At 37.7% G+C, this 21844-nt stretch overlaps 1 protein-coding gene across 5 annotated transcripts in view; it reads left to right on the top strand.

The window, feature by feature from the left end:
- Positions 1 to 21844, top strand: part of Pcdh15 (protocadherin related 15) — an 840767-nt gene that overhangs the window by 652881 nt on the left and 166042 nt on the right. For all 5 annotated transcript variants that reach the window (XR_007974376.1, XM_052163513.1, XM_052163511.1 and 2 more), the window contains exons 22-23: positions 15179 to 15319; positions 17584 to 17696. Coding sequence is in view for 4 of the 5 variants with exons in the window: in XM_052163513.1 (XP_052019473.1) it covers positions 15179 to 15319; positions 17584 to 17696 (254 nt within the window). In the remaining variant the exon portion in view is untranslated. The remainder of the gene's footprint in view (positions 1 to 15178; positions 15320 to 17583; positions 17697 to 21844) is intronic.

The following is a 21844-nucleotide window of genomic DNA, read 5'->3' as shown; positions in this document are numbered from 1 at the left end:
AAATAATGGTCAGCTAGGAAAAATTTGCATAATGGAATAAATAGATAAAGTAATGTGTATTTGTATCCTCTTCAGTGTTAGCAAGTTTACAAGAGCCTCAGAAGTTTGGAGATATATAGTAGGAAATTTTCTGTCTCCAAGCTTCAGTTAGATCGCTGAAGAACTGAAATTTAAGAATGATATAAATGTATGCTTTCTGCAGCTTCTGTTTAACTGATACTGTTTTAAGTCTCACTGCTATTCAAAACACTCCTTTATGTTTAGAGATTTACCACATCTTGTTCAAGACATCCCATTTGATTTGAAGAAAGTGAGAACCACACATTTCAACTATAAAGTAGCAAGAGCAAACCCTTTGAAGTGTCACAGGCAGAGGTTGAGTGCAGTCTCAGAGCCCGGGAGAACACTATTTCTGAATATAAATTAAAAATTATAAACTGCGTGTTGCGCAAAATTAAAATGCTCTGGAGGGAGGAGCAACCTTCCACGATTCTAACACCATTGAGAGTGTGTCTTCCCTTCTGCTCTCCTGGGATAGCAGGATAGACACAAATGGATGATAGATTACTGGGAGTTACACACACACACACACACACACACACATACACACATACACACACACACACTGGGCTAACCTTTTCTTCCTATACCCTAGGGACTTCCCACTTCAAACTAGCACAAAGCAAAACTCTATGTGTAATTTCTACAATATATGTTTTATTTCTAAGGCTGCGGGTCATCCTCTGTCACGTAGAATTCTGTTCGTAGGCAGAATTATAGATTCAGTGCAGCTGTGGGACAATTGGCATACATAAGTGACATTGACTGTTCACTCATTTCTAAGAAATGACACATAGGAGCCCATGGAAGCTCAACTCCTCTGAGTAATCTTTCCTTTCGTGTGCATGAGATTAACAAGATTCTGGTTAAGTGAGGCATTATCAAAAATAGCTTAATGTTAGCAACTCACAAACATCCTCATTTTTGAACAAATACATGGTTTTAGGGAAATATGAAAAAAATCCTCATGAGAAAGATCATAAATGATCAATAGTAATTGGCTTAAAATTCATTCCTAAACAGTAAGTATTCTATTTTTTTTTTCAGAAGAAATAATGTAATCACCAGGGTGATTTCTTTCATATCTTTCAATGAAGATGTGAGACTTGCCAGTTCTGGATTCAGACAAGCCACCAAGGAGTATTTGAGGGAGTGTTTGTACAGATGTCCTTAACAGCCATCCCCACTCTTCATGATATCTCTGCTGATCTCTGTAGAGGAGAAAGGATGGCCATTTATTTTATTTATACAACGAGTACTTTATGTTTTATTCAACTGCTGTGATGTCACCAGGAATGCCAGCCAATTGACATTCCTGAGAAAGCTTACCCATCACTCCGCAGCATGTGCTAGCCAGTGGGTCTGTAAGAGGAGTAATCCCATTTTGATTGACAGCTTGCTCTGTATCTAACACTGATAGCTGCCCAGACCCAGAAATGTTACATTGTATTTTTACCTCCATTTAGAGCGCTCAACTGTTTCTTTTCCTTTGGTATCTTTGCTCATTTATTTTTTAACCACTCTTCATTTTCCAGCCTCTACTGTAACATAGCATTGATTCAGGTTATTGCCAGCTTTGCCACAGAAACTATTAACGACACAGTATAGAGCATGAGGAGTATACACAGCGCATAGGTTCTTTCTTCCACAGTAGAGCTGAAAACGGATGCAACCATGGTCTGCTTGCACTGTGACTAGCTTGTAAACCCTGAGATGATGTGGGACAAGCTCATGTTGCTTTGCTTACAGAGAATTAGATGGAAAGAACACCGTGAAATAGATGGGGTAGAGTTTTTAAATGACAGTGGGGTATAGTTAGATTTGAAGGCAAAAAAAAAAATGAGAACACAAGGAAGGTTTTATGAGAAAGGTAAATATAATTCATATTTGGAATTGGCTTATCAATGCGTTTTAAGATTCTGCCATTTATGGCCTCTCTAGGGCTTACATTACGTTATGTAGCATTATAATGATGTTGTAGGTAATGTGTCATGAACTGTAAGTTACTTAAAACAATTTTGTGGTTGCTATCTTCACTTGCAATCAATACTACAATTAATGTACAGAAGAAAATGTTTCCGGTCTTATTTAGAAACTGTCAAGCTTATCAAGGGAAAAGTGATATGTTTGTTTATTTTTATTGAAAACACATTTCTTTCATATAATATATTGACATCACAGTTATTCTCACTCATCTCTTCCATAATTTTCTTTACCTCCCCAATCTTCCAACTCTATTTCTTCTTTCTTTCTCTCTCTTTAAAAGAACAAACAGGAAAATAAAACAAGCAAAATAAAGAAAAAGCACAAGAAAAACACAACACAAAGGAATACACACACATACACAGATACACACATACACACATATACACATGTACACACTCACACATACATACTCACACACAGATACATATACTCACATACACACACAATAAACACATGCACATACTCACTTGTACACACAGATACACTCACACACATATTTTCATATACTTACACACACATATACACATTCATAACACACTCACACATACACACATGTACACACTCACACACAGATACACAGACTCACATACACACTCACATACACAATTGGAACATAAATTGTAAACCATAATACACAAACAAAAGATCAGTAAGGTTAAACATTACCCAAATAAAACAATGAGACAGAAAGTCTTTAGAAATATCATGGAGTTCATTTTGTGTTGGCCATTTACTGCTGGGCACAGACCCGGCCTTTGTAGGCCCAGTGAGACTCTAGTGGAAACACTGTTCATCTTTTGCAAGTGATTACTGATTAAAGATAGCTTCTTAGATATGATTGTGAGCTATGGCCACCTCCCTCTATTAGCACTGGGACCCCTCTATAGGCTCGGACCTGTGTAGGCTGCCACTGCCTCTGAGTTCCTATGTGTGTCCGTGCTGTTACATCTAGAAGAAACTGTTGTCTTGGTGTCATCCATTCCTGCTAGCACTTACAACCTTAATGCTTCCTCTTATGCAGAGTTCCCTGAGCCCCGAGGGTAGGAGTTGGGATGAAAACATCCCACGTAGGCCTGGACATCCCAAGGACTGTTATTTTCTGCACAATGTCTAGTTGTCGGTCTCTGAATTCCTGTCTAATGGCCAAAGAAAGCTTCTGTGATGATGACTGAGAACAACATAGATCAATAGATAGGGTAGAGTGTCATGAGGAGTCATTTCCTTACTGTGATCCTTTAGCAGCACAACAGTAGTATTTTGGTTTTCCCCCTAGGTCTATGGCTTATCTAGTCTCATTTTTCTTGTCTACTCAAACTGATTAATGTCTGCTGGGATTGACCTTAAATCCAAGCAAATGGTGGTTGCTTACTCCCACAACTTTTATGCCACTCTTTTACCAGAATATCGTTAAAGCATGTCACCAATGTAGGGTTATAGCTTTTAAGCTGTGTAATATTTTCCTCTGGTCGTGTGCAAAGCACCTGCTGGTGCCATGACCTAGGTCAACGGGGATGAAGGTTTCTACTTAGGCATCAGCTTATCTTCTCCCTATTCAATGAGTTATGCAAGTGTTGCCTTCACCAATAGGGGACTTTCGTTCAGTTTGTGGAGAACAAACAATAGCCTTGGCCATAGACTGAGTTGCTTTGGGGGGGAGGAGGTTCTTTGGGACTTCTTGGTCAACAACTAAATTATATGTAAGCAATTCTTGTCATGGAGGTCTCTCTAAATGGAAATAGATATATAGTTGGGGCTTTGTCTCTCATTATTCTATAGCTCCACTTATATTTCTTTAAAATATGAGTATATTTCATGAATCTTCTACTGTAATCGGTTTCCATATAGCCCCTCAAATGACTCATTATTAGCTGTCCCTCCCCACGTTCTCTCCCTTCACCCCTTAGCTCTCTCTTCCTCTTCTCCATTCAATCCTGGATGGATTGTAGCATGTCTGCTATATGAATAAAGGCTACCATCCACATATAAAGAGAATACATACTGTCTTAGTTGGGGTTTTATTACTGTGGAGAGACACCATGACCAATGCAACTCTTATAGAGGAAAACATTTAATTAGGGCTGGCTTACAGTTTCAGAGATTCAGTCCCTTCATGGCAGGGAGCATGGCAGCAAACATAGTGCTGGAGGAACTGAGAGTACTATATCTTGATCTGAAAACATACAGAAAGAGACTGGGTTATGTAGGCCGTCAGAAGGAGAGTCCCTCTTCCACACCTGGTGTAGCTTGAACACTAGGAGACCTCAAAGCCTGGCTACACAGTGACTCACTTCCCCAAAGAAGGCTACACCAGTTCCAACAAGGCTACATCTCCTATTAGTGCCACTTCCCATGGGCCAAACATATTCAAACCAACACACACACACACACACACGTATGTATGTATGTATTTATACACACATATAATATACATATATCAATATATATACATATATAAATACATACATGTGTGTATGTGCACGCACACACACGTATGTATGTATTTATACACACACATATAATATACATATATCAATACATATATAGATATATAAATACGTGTGTGTGTGTGTGTGTGTGTGTGTGTGTGTGTGTGTGTGAATCCGGGTCTGAGTTGAGCAGTGTTTCTTCTGATTGCATTTTGCAAAATAATTTAAGGAATATTAGCATTAATTAATTCTTCTTCAAAGGTCTTGTAGAATTGCACTGAATCTGTCTTAAGGGGGGGACTTTTATTTACTGTTTCTATTTCATTGGATTTGTGTCTGAGTTTAATTGCTTATCTAATCTTGATATAAATTTTCTTTTAAGTTTCCAATTTTATGCAGTACAGTTTTTTAAAGTGTGTTCATATCAGTCTCTGTATCTCCTAGGTATCTGCTGTGAGGTTGCCCTTTTCATCTCTACTTTAAAAAATTTACATCTTATCTCTTCATCTTTCAGTTAATTTGGTTAAGGGTTTATTAATCTTATTGATTTTCTCAAATAACCAATTCTTCATTTAATTGATTCTTTGTAATTTTTATTTCTACTTTAGTTTTGTTTTGATTAGTTCATACTTTTAGCACTGTTTGATTAGTTCATACTGTCAGTTCCCTCTTGGCTGTTCTTTCTTCTTGTTGTTCTAAGATTTCAAATGTATAGCTAAGTTACAAATATGAGATAGCTCCAAAATTTTATGTGGTACTTAGTGCTGTGGACTTGCCTCTTAGAATTGTCCTCATTATGTCCCATACATTTGAATATGTTGTTTATTTTTTTCCATTGTAATTCGAGTCCAGAAAGGCTTTAGTTTTTTCTTAATTTCTGTCTTTACCTATCTTTCATCCAGAAGTGAGTTGTTCAGTTTCCATGAGTTTGTAAACTTTCTGTTGTTTTTTGTTATTGTTGATATCTAGCTTTAATCTGTGGCACTCAGATAGAATTCAGAGTGTTATCTCCATCTTTTTCTTGAGACTTGTTGTGTGTCTGAGTGTGTGATCAATTAAAAAGTATCACCCTGTGATGTAGTTCACACCAATCTTTTTCTTCTGATAGAAATTAACCTTGTGGACCTAAGGCCACAATACAAGGGGCATTTCCTACAGCACTGAGTAAAATATAGCGCTTCATCTTTGGAGTTCATGAGCAGACATTCTGTTAGATATTAAATAGGATGCTTTATTCTAAACATCTTGTTAGAAGACATAGGAACAAGCCTTCTGAAAGGGATGATTGGCTTTTTGTGGCCAGGACTCTTGACTTTAGTCAACTATCTATGAAGGCAATGATAACTTGGCTCTGCTGTTTTCTGAGTCATTTTTTTCTTTTGTCATTATTTATTTGCATTGCATTTTGTCTATTTATTTAGAATTTTTCTTTCAGGAATGATAATTTAGTTTCAGGTATAGATCTTACGTACATTGTGTTAAATTTTACCTACAGATATTCCACAGTTCTCAAGTTCCTGCTGAACATCCTCTAGATTGTCTCTGTGGGAATTGGTCATGGCATCTTAATTTGATTTCTCAATGTTTTGAGGTGACCACACCCTTAACATCAGTTTATGCTAGATGCAATTGATCCCCTTTCTTTCACACACTCATCTGTCAATTTCTAAACAATACATCTTGTTACATATTTGCTTAGCTGAGGATAGGCACTGGGTTCCTGTATATATGGGAATTTATTTTGTTTGTACATATAAAACATAACTTGACAACCTATTAGAGCCTTCTAATGTTTTCTCTTTAACATTGTACATGTATGAGCCCCATTATTTTATGATATTTAAAATTAAATAAAGCCAAGAAAATTTTATTATTACCATTGTGGGTACTTTTGTATTTATCTGTCTACTGAAAATAATCTACTTGCTAGCAATGTAATTAGATATTGATTCCCATGTTAATACTGTCTGATATTTATGGCCTCTTATATGCAAACATAATGTTCGTCAACTCAAAAGTTTCCAGAAGCTTCAAGAAAATGGGTTTTGAATGAACTTGTGCCAACCCTATATAATCCACTAATAGCTTCTCACACATTCTCTCAGCTACCCTATCATTCAGTTCTCATGTGTAAAAAAGAGAACAAAAAATGCATAGCTAAATGTTAGACCTTTTGAACATCAGTTCCACAATTTTCCTTCTCCTCTATCCCTTTCAACCTCTGTTCTTTCTGTTCCTTTGGCTAGTTTAGGTTCTCAATACAAGTAAAATTAGGTAATGATTTGCCGTTTTTGCCTCCCCCAAACAGGAATAATTAAGTAGTATTTATCCTCATGGATTTAATGAACCGTGTCTTCATCGTGCCCTCAGTGTGGATCCCCGCTGTTGCAAATGGCAGGATTTCCTTTTTTCTTAAGACTGTGTATGCACAACAATCTTTACAATACACTTTGTCACTGTAAGTATAGAACATACCTTTACAGGCATATCCATCGGGGTCCATCAAAGCTGTTTCTACAGTCTGAATACGGTAAACAGTGTTCCAATGAACGCAGGCTATATAAATATCTCTATGAAGAGGCCTGTTCCAAACACCATAAGAATACCAGTAGGAATTCTTGATTTTTTTAAGATTTGTTTTCAGTTTTTATTGATATATGTGTGTGTGAATATATAACACATGTGTGCATATGCCCATGAAGGCCAGAAGAGGATTGGCTTCCCTGGAGCTGGAACTATAGGTAGTTACAAGACACTGGACTTGCATGCTAGGAGTAAAACATGGCTCCCCAAGATGGGCAAGTCCTCACACCCACTGAGCCATCTCTCCTGTCCCCCAGATTCCTGTTTTTATTGTTAAAAAAAATGGGAAGATTTTAGGAAAGCAAGAACAAGATCTTCAGTGATCCACTCTGGTCCAGGCTCAATCTTTGGGTTATGTGGTCTAGTTTTGTAAGGGAAGTAGGAATTTGCTGTCTCTTAAGCTAGCAAATGTGTCTAAATCAAGAAAGCTACACAACAGGGTTATCTGATATTTTGAGGAGTTAGCTTTCCCTCTATTAAGCATATTTCTCAAGAACTTCATTGGTAAATAATCTCAAAGCAAATGTTTTGGAGGACTCTGAGAGCTGTGGTCATACCATAACTGCACACATACTAATTAGATGACATGTCACGTGAAGAACCCTCTGTCAGATGGCTATGTCACATACAAACAGGAAGAAGAAAAATGAAAAGCAGATCACTCAGATAAATTGGATTTGACCCTCAGTTCCTCCTATCATTTTTAAGGACATCCCAGCATTTTATTAGAATTATAGAAAGCAATTTGACAAAGTTGTCATGAATAGTGAAACAATACTAACCACATTTAGTAATTCCGAGTGTTAATTCATAGCTAGAAAATTGTATGTGATTTACAGTTACCCAATAAACCAAAACTGTTCTCAAAGACACTAGAAGAAAGAAATTTTGAAACCATGTGAGGGAAAAAAATCTTTGTATATCTAAAAACAGACTAATATTTGGATTTAATGATAATGGGCTTAGTATTTCCTGGTATGACATGATCACATTAATATAAAGGGAGTTATTTGAGTCTGAGTAATTTCTTGATAATTATATATTTTAAAAACAGCTAAATGAGATGTCCCGTGAGGATAGGAGTCTAATTATTTTGGCCCATTACAGGCTCATTGAAATTCCTCATGTTTGTATGTTTGCAACATCCTTCACATAGATCTGGAATTACTGTCTGTAGTAATTCATTATATTCCTACCATAATTAAGTTAAAACCTACTACATTTAACCCATAAGAATGGAAATCTAAAGTTGAAAAAATGTATAAAATAAAGAAAGTGAAATTGCTTATAATTTCTTAATATAAATTTATATTTACTTTGCTATATTAGCTATTTCTTCTATCAAATGGGATATAATGATACTGAGTTTTAGATTCTGTGAAGCTTGAACCCACAGGGCATACTGAAACTTCACTTTCTTTTTTTTTTTTAAGGTTTAACTTTTTTTTTAATTTATTGATATATTTATTTACATTTCAAATGATTTCCCCTTTTCTGGACCCCCACTCCCCGAAAGTCCCATCAGTCCCCTTCCCTCCCCCTGTTTTCCCACCCAACCCTTCCCACTTCCCTGTTCTGATTTTGCTCTATACTGCTTCACTGAGTCTTTTCAGAACAAGGGGCCACTCCTCTGTTCTTGTACCTCATTTGATGTATTTCATGACGCTGCCACCATGATTTTCCCATCATGATAGACTGTAATCTCAACCTGGGAGTAAATATATATACATATATGCATATATTTATATATATATCTCATATACATATACTTATATATATGAAAAAAACAAAAAACAAAAACAAAGAAACCCCATCATGGTAAGATTCATTTGATTGGGCTTATAGCATATAGATTTATCATATTACATTGCCTGCACATCTATAGTAAATAAAATTGCAGACAGAAAGGAAACTAATATTAGTAAAACCTGTTTGCATGCCACAGTATGACTCCATGGAAACCATGTTTCCCCGACAACCTGGAACCATCTCAGATGGGCTTTTGCTTTTTTTTTTTTTTTTTTTTTTTTGATTCGTTGGTTGGGTTTTTTTGTTGTTTTTTTTTTTCTTGTTGTTTTAATTAGATATTTTCTTTATTTACATTTCAAATGTTATCCCCTTTCCTCGTTTCCAAGTCCAAAGACCCCCTCCCCCTGCTCACTAACCCACCCACTCCTGTTTCCCTGTCTTGACATTCCCCTACACAGGGGTGTTGAGCCTTCGCAGAACCAGGGGCCTCTCCTCTCACTGATGTCTGACAATGGATTCCTCTGCCACATATGTGGCATCGCTCCATGTATGCTCTTTGGTTGGTGGTTTAGTCCCTGGGAGCTCTGGGAGTACTGGTTGGTTGAACCAACCAATCAGGTGGGCTTTTCTACACCACTAACTTCATCATTAAGCTAATTTTATGAATTGTTTTAGCATGTTATTCATATGTTAGCTGGATTTTTTCTTTATGATTTCATAATTACTAAGTGAACTGCATGTCTGAGGGCCATGTTTAAATATAAAAGACGTCTGATGACTTTGTTATTCAGCTGAGGTGATTTCAGGAAATGAATTCATCTTTAAAACCCTGGTTTTCTCCTTTGCAAAATATGAGTACTTATACTAACTCCTAGGATTTATTTTAGATATGAATATGAGAATAAGTACAGCATGCATAGTCTGATATTTAGTAAAACTTCAGATTGGTTGCTAAGGTTGATGTCAGTGAAAAAGGAGGGAGGTGCTTGGAGAAGGGATGGAGGGAAGAAGGTTTATGGGACATATGGAGAGGGGGGATCATGGAAAGGGGAAATCATTTGGAATGTAAACAAAGAATATAGAAAATAAAAATATTAATAAAAAAAGAGAGAAAAAAAGAAGGAATACTGTCATTGTATAAAAGGCGAGGAGGCAGGAGTTGGTGGGTGGGTGGAGGAGCACCCTCATAGAAGCTGGGGGATGAGGGATGGGATCAGGGTTTTCTAGGAGGGGGAAACCGAGGTAAGGGGATAACACTTGAAATGTAAATAAATAAAATAAATAAACATAAATAAATAAAATAAATAATGTGCATAAACTACAAAGATTCAGTTTCCAACAAGCATGCCTCTTACACCATACTTCTTGAGTTGCTGGTTGTCCCTTCAGCTACTGGGAGAATTTATGATTCACATGTAAAATGATTAGGGAGGTGATAGCTCTTTAACCTTCTCAAAGGATTTCACTAGCATTACATATTTAAATATCTATCATCAGAGTGCCTGGGTGTGGACAACACCAATAACCTTTAATTCTCTAATTCATTTATTCAGTCAAACGCTCCTCAAATGCAGAAGGGGCAGAATGTCCTTCAAGCTGTTCAGATACAGTCACGGCCCCTGTGAAGCTTGGATTCTTACACATATAGCAAAGAGTGTGTGCATTCACATGGCTCTGGGGTTCCTAGGACCACAATAGGTGACAGCAGCATTGCAAGAAATGGGGTGGACATTATGGTTACAGAGGGGCTTGGTTCATCATGGTGGACAGTGCAAGTGAAGAAGTCTGGCTCATGGTAATGCAAATGTGGGAGAGACTTATGGCAAGTGAGATAGGAGAGAAACAGACAGGAGTAAGGACTGGCTGGGCACAATATTCAAGATAATTCTCACAGTGACTTTCACCTACCAATGAAGTAATAGCTCCAAATTCTACACACTCCCCAATCAGAGCCACCAGCCTGAAGCAAATACATTTAATACCTGAGCCTATAAGGGAAATTTCAGGTACAAAGTATATAGATTCTGCTTCTGCCCCACCCCCCCGCCCCCAGAGGCTCTTGGCCACCACATAATCCTAGTAAATGAGTCTAATTTAAGGAACCCCATAATCTTGAAAATGCTAATAGTGTTCTGAGTGTGGTGGCATGTGCCTTTAATCCTAGCACTCAGGAGGCACAGATGGGAGGATCATTGTGAGTTCAAGGCCAAAAGGTCTACATAGTTAAGTTCCAGGTCAACCAGGGCTGTTCTGAGACACTTTGTCTCAAAACTAATAACAATAAATTGCAACAGCCTTAAAAAGTCTAATACAAGGCAAAGTCATGGTTATGAGCCTTCATGGAATAGTAATTATAATAATAAAGTTGTATTCTCTCAATACACAATGGAAATACATGCACCAAGTGAATGCTACAAAGCTCTTTTACCAACTCAAATTGTGCTCCTTCCATGGCTACAGGGATCTCTGAGTACGAGAGGTCTGAGGTGGAGACTACACTTTGTAAACCCAATATTCACCTGCACTCCCTTCCAAAGCAAAGTCCCAAATGAGCTCTCAGTCTTATACCCTAGAGAAGTGGTTCTCAACCTTCCAGATGTCACTACCCTTTAATATAGCTCCTCACGTGGTGCCAGACCCCCAACCATACAATTATTTCATTGCTACTTTGTAACTGTAATTTTTCAACTGTTATGAATCATGATGTAACTATCTGATCTGCAAAAGACCCGATAGGGAACCCTGCAGCAGTCATGACCCACATGTTGAAAACCACTACCTAGAGCCTGCAATGACCTTAATGTCTTTCCTCCCTGAGATAGCCTCAGGACTTATTTCCTATTACTCCAGTGTTTTGTCTCTCTGTTCATGCTGCTTCACCCTTAAAAATCCCTGGCTTATTCCTCTACCCCTTTGAAAGAGCTGGGCTACAGCCCAAGTATGTGTTTCACAGATCTTTTCTGCTGCACTCCTGGCTCTCAGTTCTCATTGTAAGCCTAGCTAGTAAAAATGATGAGTAACCATGCCACGGATAAGATGCTGTGCTGTCATAAAATTTAATCTGCTAAGCGAATAAGTTCATTATATTTTGGTTCTTCCTCACTCTAAATTTTAAGACATGGGAAAATTATCACACAGATAGCCTACTCTAATAACAATGTCTAATCTCCTCTGAAACTTCTAGTGCTTGGTATTCATTCTCTGTATTTGCATTGCCAAACCCATGGGGATAAGTTTAGTTCCAGCAATGATCCCCTCTCCTGGTACTAAATTTATGCATTAGTTAATGGTGCATTACTATTACAAAACACCTAACATAATAACTTTAAAAGAGGAATGATTTATTTTGACTTGCAATTTCAAACTATTTAGACCTTTATTCATCGGCAAATGTGCTAGAGAAATCCTCATAGCTATGTGAGCACATGACAGAAAGCATGTGGGTATATCACAGTGGACAAGAAAGCAATAGCGAGACAGAAAGTAGCGCCTTCAAACACATATTCCCAAGACCAATGGTCAATGACTAGAACCAGCCTCTAAAGTTTCCCTAGCCTCCAAAATTATGCCTGAAAGTTCAGGAAACCAAAGTTTTAAAACATGAGCTTATTGGAGATAGTTCATATTTACACCGCTGCAATAAATAAACAGAAATGTGTGGTAATATCTCAGGTAGAAATGGTGAATAAAAATAGCTCAGAGGCATATCTGAAACAGAGCCAGAGAATAATGGCCACAGATTCAGAAAGTGAGATTCAGGAGTAAAGCAAAGGCACTCGAGCATAAATTATAGCAATGTGGGAAGCAAAAATGAATACTGAGCTCAAATTAGATTTTTTTTAAAGTGAGTTATTTTCAGGATTTGGTACCGCTGTGTGAACAGTTCGGATTTGTGCACGTGAATGAAAGCACCAGAAGGTTTTGAACAGCTTTTATGAGAATGAATTCTCTCTCACTCTCCAGCCCTTGCTTCCCCTCCCCCCATCTTGGTTTTGACCCAGGGTCTCTGCATTCCAGAACTAAAACTCACTAGGTAGCATAAGTTGACCTCTTTTTGTTGATGTTATTTTTTTTAAGCAGAAAAGGGATACACTAACACTCTATTCTTGTTCTTAGTTTTTATACCTTTTCAAAAGATATGGCCTTGTTGAAATTATCAAGTAGAACCTTTACAGTAGTATAATAGATTACGTGATTTTCTAAACAATTTTACCTTTCACAAGTTGATAGTAAGCTTAAAGCAATAGTTAATGTCATAGGTCTATAAAGTTTAAGGAGTTGCATGTCTTTCCATGAAGACTAATACTTGACCAAACATTCCCTATCTACTTTCTAGCTTCACCAGTTCATTATAAAATTTTTTTTTTTAATTTTTTTGTTTTGTTTTCTTTGTTGTTTTTTGTTTGGGTTTTGGCTTTGTTTTGTTTGGGGTTTTTTTGTGGTGTGTGTGTGTGTGTGTGTGTGTGTGTGTGATATTTTTGGTTTGGCCTCTTGAATCATAGTGGTTCTTTTTCTTTGAACCCACTAGTCCTGAGATTGCAAGGGTGAGCCCACACACCCTCCCCACTGAGACTATTTACGTTTTTCATATTTTGCAGATTGTAGTTAGAATTTTTCTTTTTTTTATTCAATACATTCTTTATTTACATTTCAAATGATTTCCCCTTTCTGGCTCCCCACTACCTGAAAGTCCCATAATCCCTCTTTCCTCCCCCTGTTCCCCCATCCACTCCTTCCCACTTCCCTGTTCTAGTATTCCCTTATACTGCTGCACCCAGTCTTTCCAGAACCAGGGGCCACTCCTCCATTCTTCTTGGACATCATTTAATATGTGGATTATGTCTTGGGTATTCCAAGTTTCTAGGCTAATATCTACTTATCAGTGAGTGCATACCATGATTGATCTTTTGAGACTGGGTTACCTCACTTAGTATGATGTTCTCCAGCTCCATCCATTTGTCTAAGAATTTCATGAATTCATTGTTTCTGATGGCTGAATAGTACTCCATTGTGTAAATATACCACATTTTTTGTATCCATTCCTCCGTTGAGAGACACCTGGGTTCTTTCCAGCTTCTGGCTACTACAAATAGGACTTCTATGAACTTAGTGGAGCATATGTCCTTATTGCATGCCGGGGAATCCTCTGGGTATATGCCCAGTAGTGGTATAGCAAGGTCCTCCAGAAGTGTCATGCCCAGATTTCTGAGGAACCACCAGACTGATTTCCAAAATGATTGTACCATCTTGCAATCCCACCAGCAGTGGAGGAGTGTTACTCTTTCTCCACATCCTCTCCAACACCTGCTGTCTCCTGAGTTTTTGACCTTAGCCATTCTGACTGGTGTGAGGTGAAATCTCAGGGTTGTTTTGATTTGCATTTCCCTAATGATTAATGATATTGAACATTTCTTAAGGTGCTTCTCAGCCCTCCAAAGTTCTTCATGTGAAAATTCTTTGTTTAGCTCTGTACCCCACTTTTTAATGGGATTATTTGGTTGGGGATTTAGCTCAGTGGTAGAGCGCTTGCCTAGCAAGTGCAAGGCCCTGGGTTGGTCCTTAGCTCTGTTAAAAAAAGAATAAAGAAAAATAGCCTAATGGGGTTATTTGGTTCTCTGGGTTCTACCTTCTTGAGTTCTTTGTATATATTAGATATTAGCCCTCTGTCAGATTTAAGGTTGGTGAAGATCCTTTCCCAATCTGTTGGTTAATGTTTTGTCCTTTTGACAGTGTCCTTTGCCTTACAGAAACTTTGTAGTTTTATGAAGTCCCATATGTTTTTTTTTTAAAGACAAGTTTAATAGAATAAAAACAAAGATCTAGATCTGTGACCACTACAAAAAAAGTGGCTGTAAAAGATGGAAGAGAATTAGAATGTGAGTTTACCACAGAAGACATGACCATGGTGACAGTTGGTTATAGAATAATGGGTGATGAGATCAGAGAGTGTTCTTAGGCTTTGGTATTATAAGCCTTTTGTACTGGTATGGTCACTGATCTTTGATTGGCATATGCATAAGCAAAACGAAGCCAGCATTTCCGGATTTAGATTAGCATAATTAAGTGTGAAACAATTGTGGCAGAAAATAAAATAGTCAGAGCACAGTGAGTATTTAGAGAGGAAGACAAGACATGGAGCAAAAGAAGGCTGTGGCAACAGAGTAATTTTCCCTGCACAGAAATCATTTGACTGAAGCCTATTACAGCACACCTTATTGATTCAGATTGAGTTGTGCACAGAAAGAGATACCTCAAACGTTTTAACTCTCAGTGGATGGAATTTTTCTTTGCTACAAAGCCATTCATTGTGAGAACTGGTTTATCTCCACTGGTGCTTTTTCAGTCATCCTGATCAATCAAGTATTCCATTTCAGGGGATGCCTGCAAGTCGGGTGAGGTATCGAGTGGATGATGTGCAGTTTCCATACCCAGCCAGTATTTTTGATGTAGAGGAAGATTCTGGAAGAGTGATAACCCGTGTCAATCTTAATGAAGAGCCTACAACGATTTTTAAGGTCAGTGTGCCATTTACGTTGTGACATCTCTCTGACATTCAACCCTGAGCATTCTGCTTAACAGTTGTCAATATGATTTTCTTTCTTCCCATTTTTCTCCTCTTTTATTTTTGATGATTATTTCTCGTAGACATTTAGAGTGCCTACTTTAGGATAAAACAATCAGCTAGTATTATACCTTTTGGCATAAACACATGGTACTATTTGATCTTATAATAGAGTCTATGTTTTTCAATAATCATAATATTCACTCCGTATTCAATTATATACTCTCCATACTGATCAACATGGTTAATACCATTATTCTAATGGCTATATGGTGTTCTGCTGTGCAAGTAAAACATTACATTTGTCTTTGTATTTCTAATACAAAGCCGCAATAATAGATAGATAGGCTGTTGCTGTGTTTTTACAGCAAGTAATTCTATTGTTCTAAAACTACTTGTGTGAATTTCATCTTATACCTGCTTACAAGCATAAGTACCCACGAGTATAACTGCAAAAGCGAATAATGCTCCTAGAAAATTTGGAAAAAAATTATCCATTAATCTACACTGAGTTACTTGATATTAAGAAGCTATATATATAGCTTTAACCTTTTCAAAGCCTACTTTTAATGATGGTCCTTAAATGTCTTAACTCATCACACACCAGTAGTGGAAAGAAAAGGTTATTATGATATGGGGGAAGTGGACCTATTTTAGAAATGGTTCTTTGGAGCAAATCTCATCGTCAGGAAATCAGCATTTCAGTTCACAGGTCAGCAGCCACAGCTCGATCCACTCACAAACATTTTATGGATCTACAAGGAAACCAGTTTAGTAGCATCAGGATAGCAGCAGTGGTGGCATGACCTAGCAGGAACAGCCAGGCCTTAGATGAATCAGCATGAGTCAGTAGGAGGAATGAGGACCATCTGGAGCACCAGCAAAAGTTCTCAGCTGTTCCTTTCTCAACCAGCAAAGAGGAGCTAAGACTGGAGACCAAGAAGCCTTCCACAGCTAGCTCTACAAGCAAGCCCTTCTCACAGTCTGTTGAGTCCTATTTATACTCCTTACAAAAGTCCTCCATGAGTCTTGCGTCACCAAGTGGTTTGTCTCAGCATGGGAGTCTCTCTTAGCAACAACACTCCATGTGAGTCTGTCTCAGCTGATATCACTCTGCCAATCAGTCTGAATCCTTAGAAGCAGCAAGAAGCCCCAGCATACCACCAGGTTCTCTGGTGCTTTTCTCTCCATGGATTCAGGACAAATGTATCTCAACTACACACTGTAAAGCAGACCAATACATGTGTGTTGATAGGGAAAAACCCTTCATCACCCTTCATCACCGTCTTTCCACATGCTTGCTTTCCTTTCACCTGTATCTGCTTCAGCGAAACTTTCCTTCATGAGTCTGCCTGAGGGAAACATCTTTTCACCCGTGTCTGATTCAGAAAAACATTCTTCATGTGTTTGCCCCAGAAAAACACTCTCTGATATAATTGACTTTAAAGAACCTTTAAGTTTCCACCTCAGCTCTAATTTTCACGAGAATATACACCCCTGTGAAAATGTTTGAAATGTTTTAACATAAATATTAGAACACTTCTTTGTGTGTTATGGTTAGTAAAAGGACCAATTAATATTTCACATTATTAGTGTGTAGATATCACCTCATGGGACTGAAATTTCTCTCAGTTTATATATTTGAATAATTCCCACTGTGTGATCACTGTGTGATCTTGGCTCTATTCGGGCTAATTGTTTTAAGAGATTATATAACAAAGTGTTAAACTATAAAGATGGCCAATTTTATTCTCTAGACAGAAACACTTCTGTTCTTTAAAGTGTGAGAAAACTCATTGAAAAATTAATTTCTCTTTAAAGTAAGCTAATTATCTTTTTGCTGCTGATACCACTGGATTTAACACCTTTTAAGTAAGTGTGTTGGTGTTATAAAATTATATATATTTTTTTTCTTTTAGGCAGCATTGAATATAGAAAACCATTTAGAATTACATAGATAAAGCATGATCTATATACTGTACTAGAAGTTGTTTTTTTCTTATTAGAGTTAGTAACTCATTTGATAACATTGCCTAGCAGGATGTTTATGAATATTAAGATAGGTTATATTCTAATACAATAAATAGTTTGTTCCTTAAAGTGAGTATGGAAATGATCACTTCCTCCCAAGAATAAAATAACTAGATCTTTGACAGAGTGAGTGTTGACATTTTCTCCTGTTCATAATCCCGTATGCGGATTTTGTCACTTTTTTAGCTGGTGGTTGTGGCTTTTGATGATGGTGAGCCTGTGATGTCCAGTAGTGCCACCGTGAGAATTCTTGTCTTACATCCTGGAGAGATCCCACGCTTCACCCAAGAGGAATACAGGTATGAATTTCTATCAGGTTTTAAAACTCCAAGTTTTACTGTGCTTTAGAGGCACTCTCAAAATTGATCTGAGTTTACCAGTGATGTTGCTTTTCCAATTCTAGCTGGATTTTAAAATTAGTATGAAACCCTTAAAGATTTACCATAATTAACAAGAGTTTAACATGAAATACTTTAGCAATGCTTCAGTGATCACCTGATCCATTATAAATCATAAAGAAGCTTTGTTGAAATATAATCATATAGTTTTAAGTTATTAATGAACCCAGCGGTGAAAAAGAGACTTTTAGTTTCCATTGTCGCCAGTACAATGTGACCTCCACCTCTGATGTATGATCTACAGCAACACTTCCCAAGTCATCTGGTGTGTCTCTTACTACTATCTTATATATTATAACAAGGACACCTTCAACTCATCAAGTGACAAGAAAATAATTCAGAATAACCAATGGACTGAGACAGTCTCAGGAAAGTTGGCAAGGGTTAGAAAATGCCTGATAGGTTCAGAATCTTCTTGCATTTGCTCACATGCTGGCACCAACTGATTGGCTATGTTTTTTTCTAAGTTACCAATTTCATTAATAGACTCACAGTTAAGTTTTATCCATATACAGACATGGTATGAAACTCTAGCTTATTCATAAAGCAAAATATTTTCATTTTCAAAATTTAACACTAAACAGGACACTTAGAAATGAAAGATAAATGAATAAATATGTCGTCGAATTCATTTTTCAGTGGTCATGGCTATCCAAGAGTTTTTGAGGTACCAGGATGATGCAGTTAAGATTCCTATCTGGTCTTATCTTAGAAATATCATCTTGCTATGTCTTCACATGGAAAAAATCAAATCTGTGTGAACTTTCCGTACATGGTACAGATGTTCATGTGCACATATATGATATGCATATATATGTATATGGTTGATAATTCTGTTACCATTCTTGAGCCTTCCTCAGTATTATCATCTAACTTCTAGTTTGTCTCAAGGGAGTCTAGATTGCTAAAATATCCTGGAACCCAATGTCAACTCAGTCATCTCTTGTTGATCCTGATGCTGATACTGATTCATGGATAGGGACAGCTGCCCTTATTTGGGTAAATAATCTCTACATTACCTTCAGGGCAGCTGAAAGATGGTAAACATCCTCATGGCAAATAAACAATCATGAAGCAACTGGACAATCCAGCAATTTTAGTCTCAAAATGTTTGTCATAAAGTGAGTACTACAAGAAGCTCACGGCCCTGAAGTAGAAACAAATGGACCAGTGAAAAGCACCGCACAGCATGAAAACTCAGCCCATGAAGAGATGGTAGCACCACCCTGCTGCAGAAGCAAGGTGTATAGCTGTACATTCATGTCTGAACACCTGCATCTGACTGAGCGGACCTGAATATCGTTTAGGAATTATCCATCACAGTACAGAAAGAGATCCAACATCTGTGAGTCAGTTATCAACATCAGTTTAAGAGGGATGACGAAATCTGTACTGGGTTCCAGAGCACTTAACTAATTCAGCCTCTTCCAGGACAAATTGGAAGTTGATGTTACTGATTGAGTCTCAAGATCCAAAGAGATCTCTAATGACAGTGGTGTTCATCATTCTTTAAAATCTATATTTCAGTGCTTTATAATTTTCAGTATCTCCTTAAGAGTTTGAAGCTATAGCAAGGGCCAAGGTTCTGGGGAGTGAAAAAAAATGAAGATAGATCTTCCAGAAGAAAATTTTAACTTTATAATACTATAGCTCAAATACAATTTAAATGATACAACTCCTGGAAAATCGCCCAAGGTAAACACACTACCTGTACTCTAACCTATATGTGGAAAAAAAAGAAAACTCCACATAAAACTTAATGTGATTACAAGTCCATTATCCCCAAGTACATGTCCCCATCATGCCCATCATTACTGACCCTCTTATTTGCCTCTTCTGGGATGCTTTGTCTCAGGGTTGCAATGGGCATAGTTTTCTGCTACTGGAGAGATTTGCCTGATGATTTACTTTGGGCATTTCAAACACCAAGGTGACAAATTCATGTACTTATTGCTACTTTTATGTCAACTTGATACAGGCTAGAGTAATGTGCGAAGAAGGAAACACCCACATGCTATAAGTAAGCCTTTAGGGTTTTACTTAATTAGTAATGATGGGAGAGAACCCAGCCTACCGTGCTTGTGTCCATGGGCTGAGCAAGCCATGGGGAGCAAGCCAGTAAGCAGCACGGCTCCATAGTCCATTCATGCACCAGCCCCTGCCTCCAGGTTCCTGCCCTGTTCGCGTCTACACTTTGACTTCTCTTGATGATGGTCTTGTGATGGGAACTGTAAGCTGAAATAAACCCTTTCCTTCCAGGGTTGTTTATGGTCATGGTATTCGATCACAGCAATAGAAACCCCAACTAAGATATGATATTTCCCCCTTCTTTGCCAGTCCCCTCACAGCCATAACATTCTAGTGATTGAAATTCCCACCTTTCTTCTCCTGACTGTTTAATTCCAATCCATCCTGGAAAAGTCTAAGAGGGAAAAAGAGCAACAAATGAACCACAGCTTGTAGTGGAGTGAACAACACTTCCCCTTCAGTAAACTCAAGACATCCTGCCCTTCCTCTGGGCCACAGCTCGGGCTTGGCTTGTTCCCTGTTAGTACAGGTGTGCCTCAGATTCTCAGAGGAATGTGCTGATCCTTGTCTTCTTCATCTAAAACCTTCAGGCTTTGAAGACAAAGTCATGATGAGTATCTGGCCATTGCTCATCTAGCTTTCTTTTCTATATGTCCTTGTTCGATACCAACTTGGAAAAACACAAATGTTCTGCTCGATAAATAATTCACCATTTCCTACCGTGTCTGAATATAAATACTAACTACAGATAGAGCCTATTAATAAAATTGTGAACTTAGAGGACAGAAACATTGCCAGTTATCTGGTGCCATAGTTACAAGAAGTCACAAGACCTATACAAGGGTTCTGGCCTTAAAGAAATTTCCAACAACTACAGATACTCTGGTTCTTCCAGTTATTTGTTATTCTGCATCAGAAAGGAGATTTGGCAATCTTATAGTTTATCGTTTCTGGATAGAATCCTACATAAGAATCAGTGAAATGGGTTGAGGAGAATTCAATACCAAAAAACAGTGGCTTGGCTTTCTAACAGAATTCGAAAAATTCGGGAAACAAAAACAATACTGGCAAAAATGAGCTGGAGTCATTTCCTTTGGTGATTGATGCCAGTATCCAGGCTCCTGGGGGAAAATTTATTCCCAAAAAATGGCCATATTTAAAGAGGAATTTTTCCTTTATCTCAGAATTTTAAGCTGAAATGTTGATAATCATGGTACCATGTCCCACAGACCCTATTGCTCTGTGTCTATTGGAGTTGCCTCATACATTACTCAGTCTCCCAACAGAGAAACTCAAAAAACAAATGGCTGAGAAATTGAAAGCCAGACACTTGTCCCATGTGTTGATCGGTAGTGAGTGCCTATTTGTTTAGAGCAATCAGAAAGTAGAGATTTGAGAAAGCAGGTACCCAGGGACCTTCTGCTCTCATCTTTACTTCTGTTTAGCCCAGAGCTTATGGGATAGCACCAACCACTATCAAGACAGGCCTTTCTCCATTAGAGAATCCTCTCTGTACCTTCAGAGTCACTCCTAGAAGTATGCTCTCCTCCTCTCCCAAGACACTTCAATCTTACCAAGTTTAAAACAGGATCAAACATAGAGTGATGTAAGACCCCCCAACATGACGATGTTGATGCTCCATTCTGACCACTATCCTCATCTGTCTGATTCTATTTTTCCCCCAAACAAAGCTTTTAAAGAGCTAGAGGTATGTCATTGCTGAAACACGTCCTGTTCTCAAAATCTCTCCAAATTACTTCTTTGTTTGTTTTAATTATGTCTCCCCAGCTCCCTTTGCAGTAAATAAAGTTGAATAGCCCCTATACTAAGTGACAAATTATTAATAATTTCTCACCATTTGCATTGCATTTAAAAGTAGAATCACATTCTCAGACCATAGAGACTGCCTACTAGACACGGGAACATTCTATTTGGTTTAACTAAAATCCTTGATACAAAGTTAAATATACTAGGGAGTTTGTTGTTGTTAAAATTTTCATTTTTATGCATTCTGTGTATAC

This window comes from Apodemus sylvaticus, chromosome 19, assembly GCF_947179515.1.
Source record: "Apodemus sylvaticus chromosome 19, mApoSyl1.1, whole genome shotgun sequence".
Taxonomy (NCBI): Eukaryota; Metazoa; Chordata; class Mammalia; order Rodentia; family Muridae; genus Apodemus; species Apodemus sylvaticus.
This window is presented reverse-complemented; position numbering and strand designations above follow the sequence as displayed.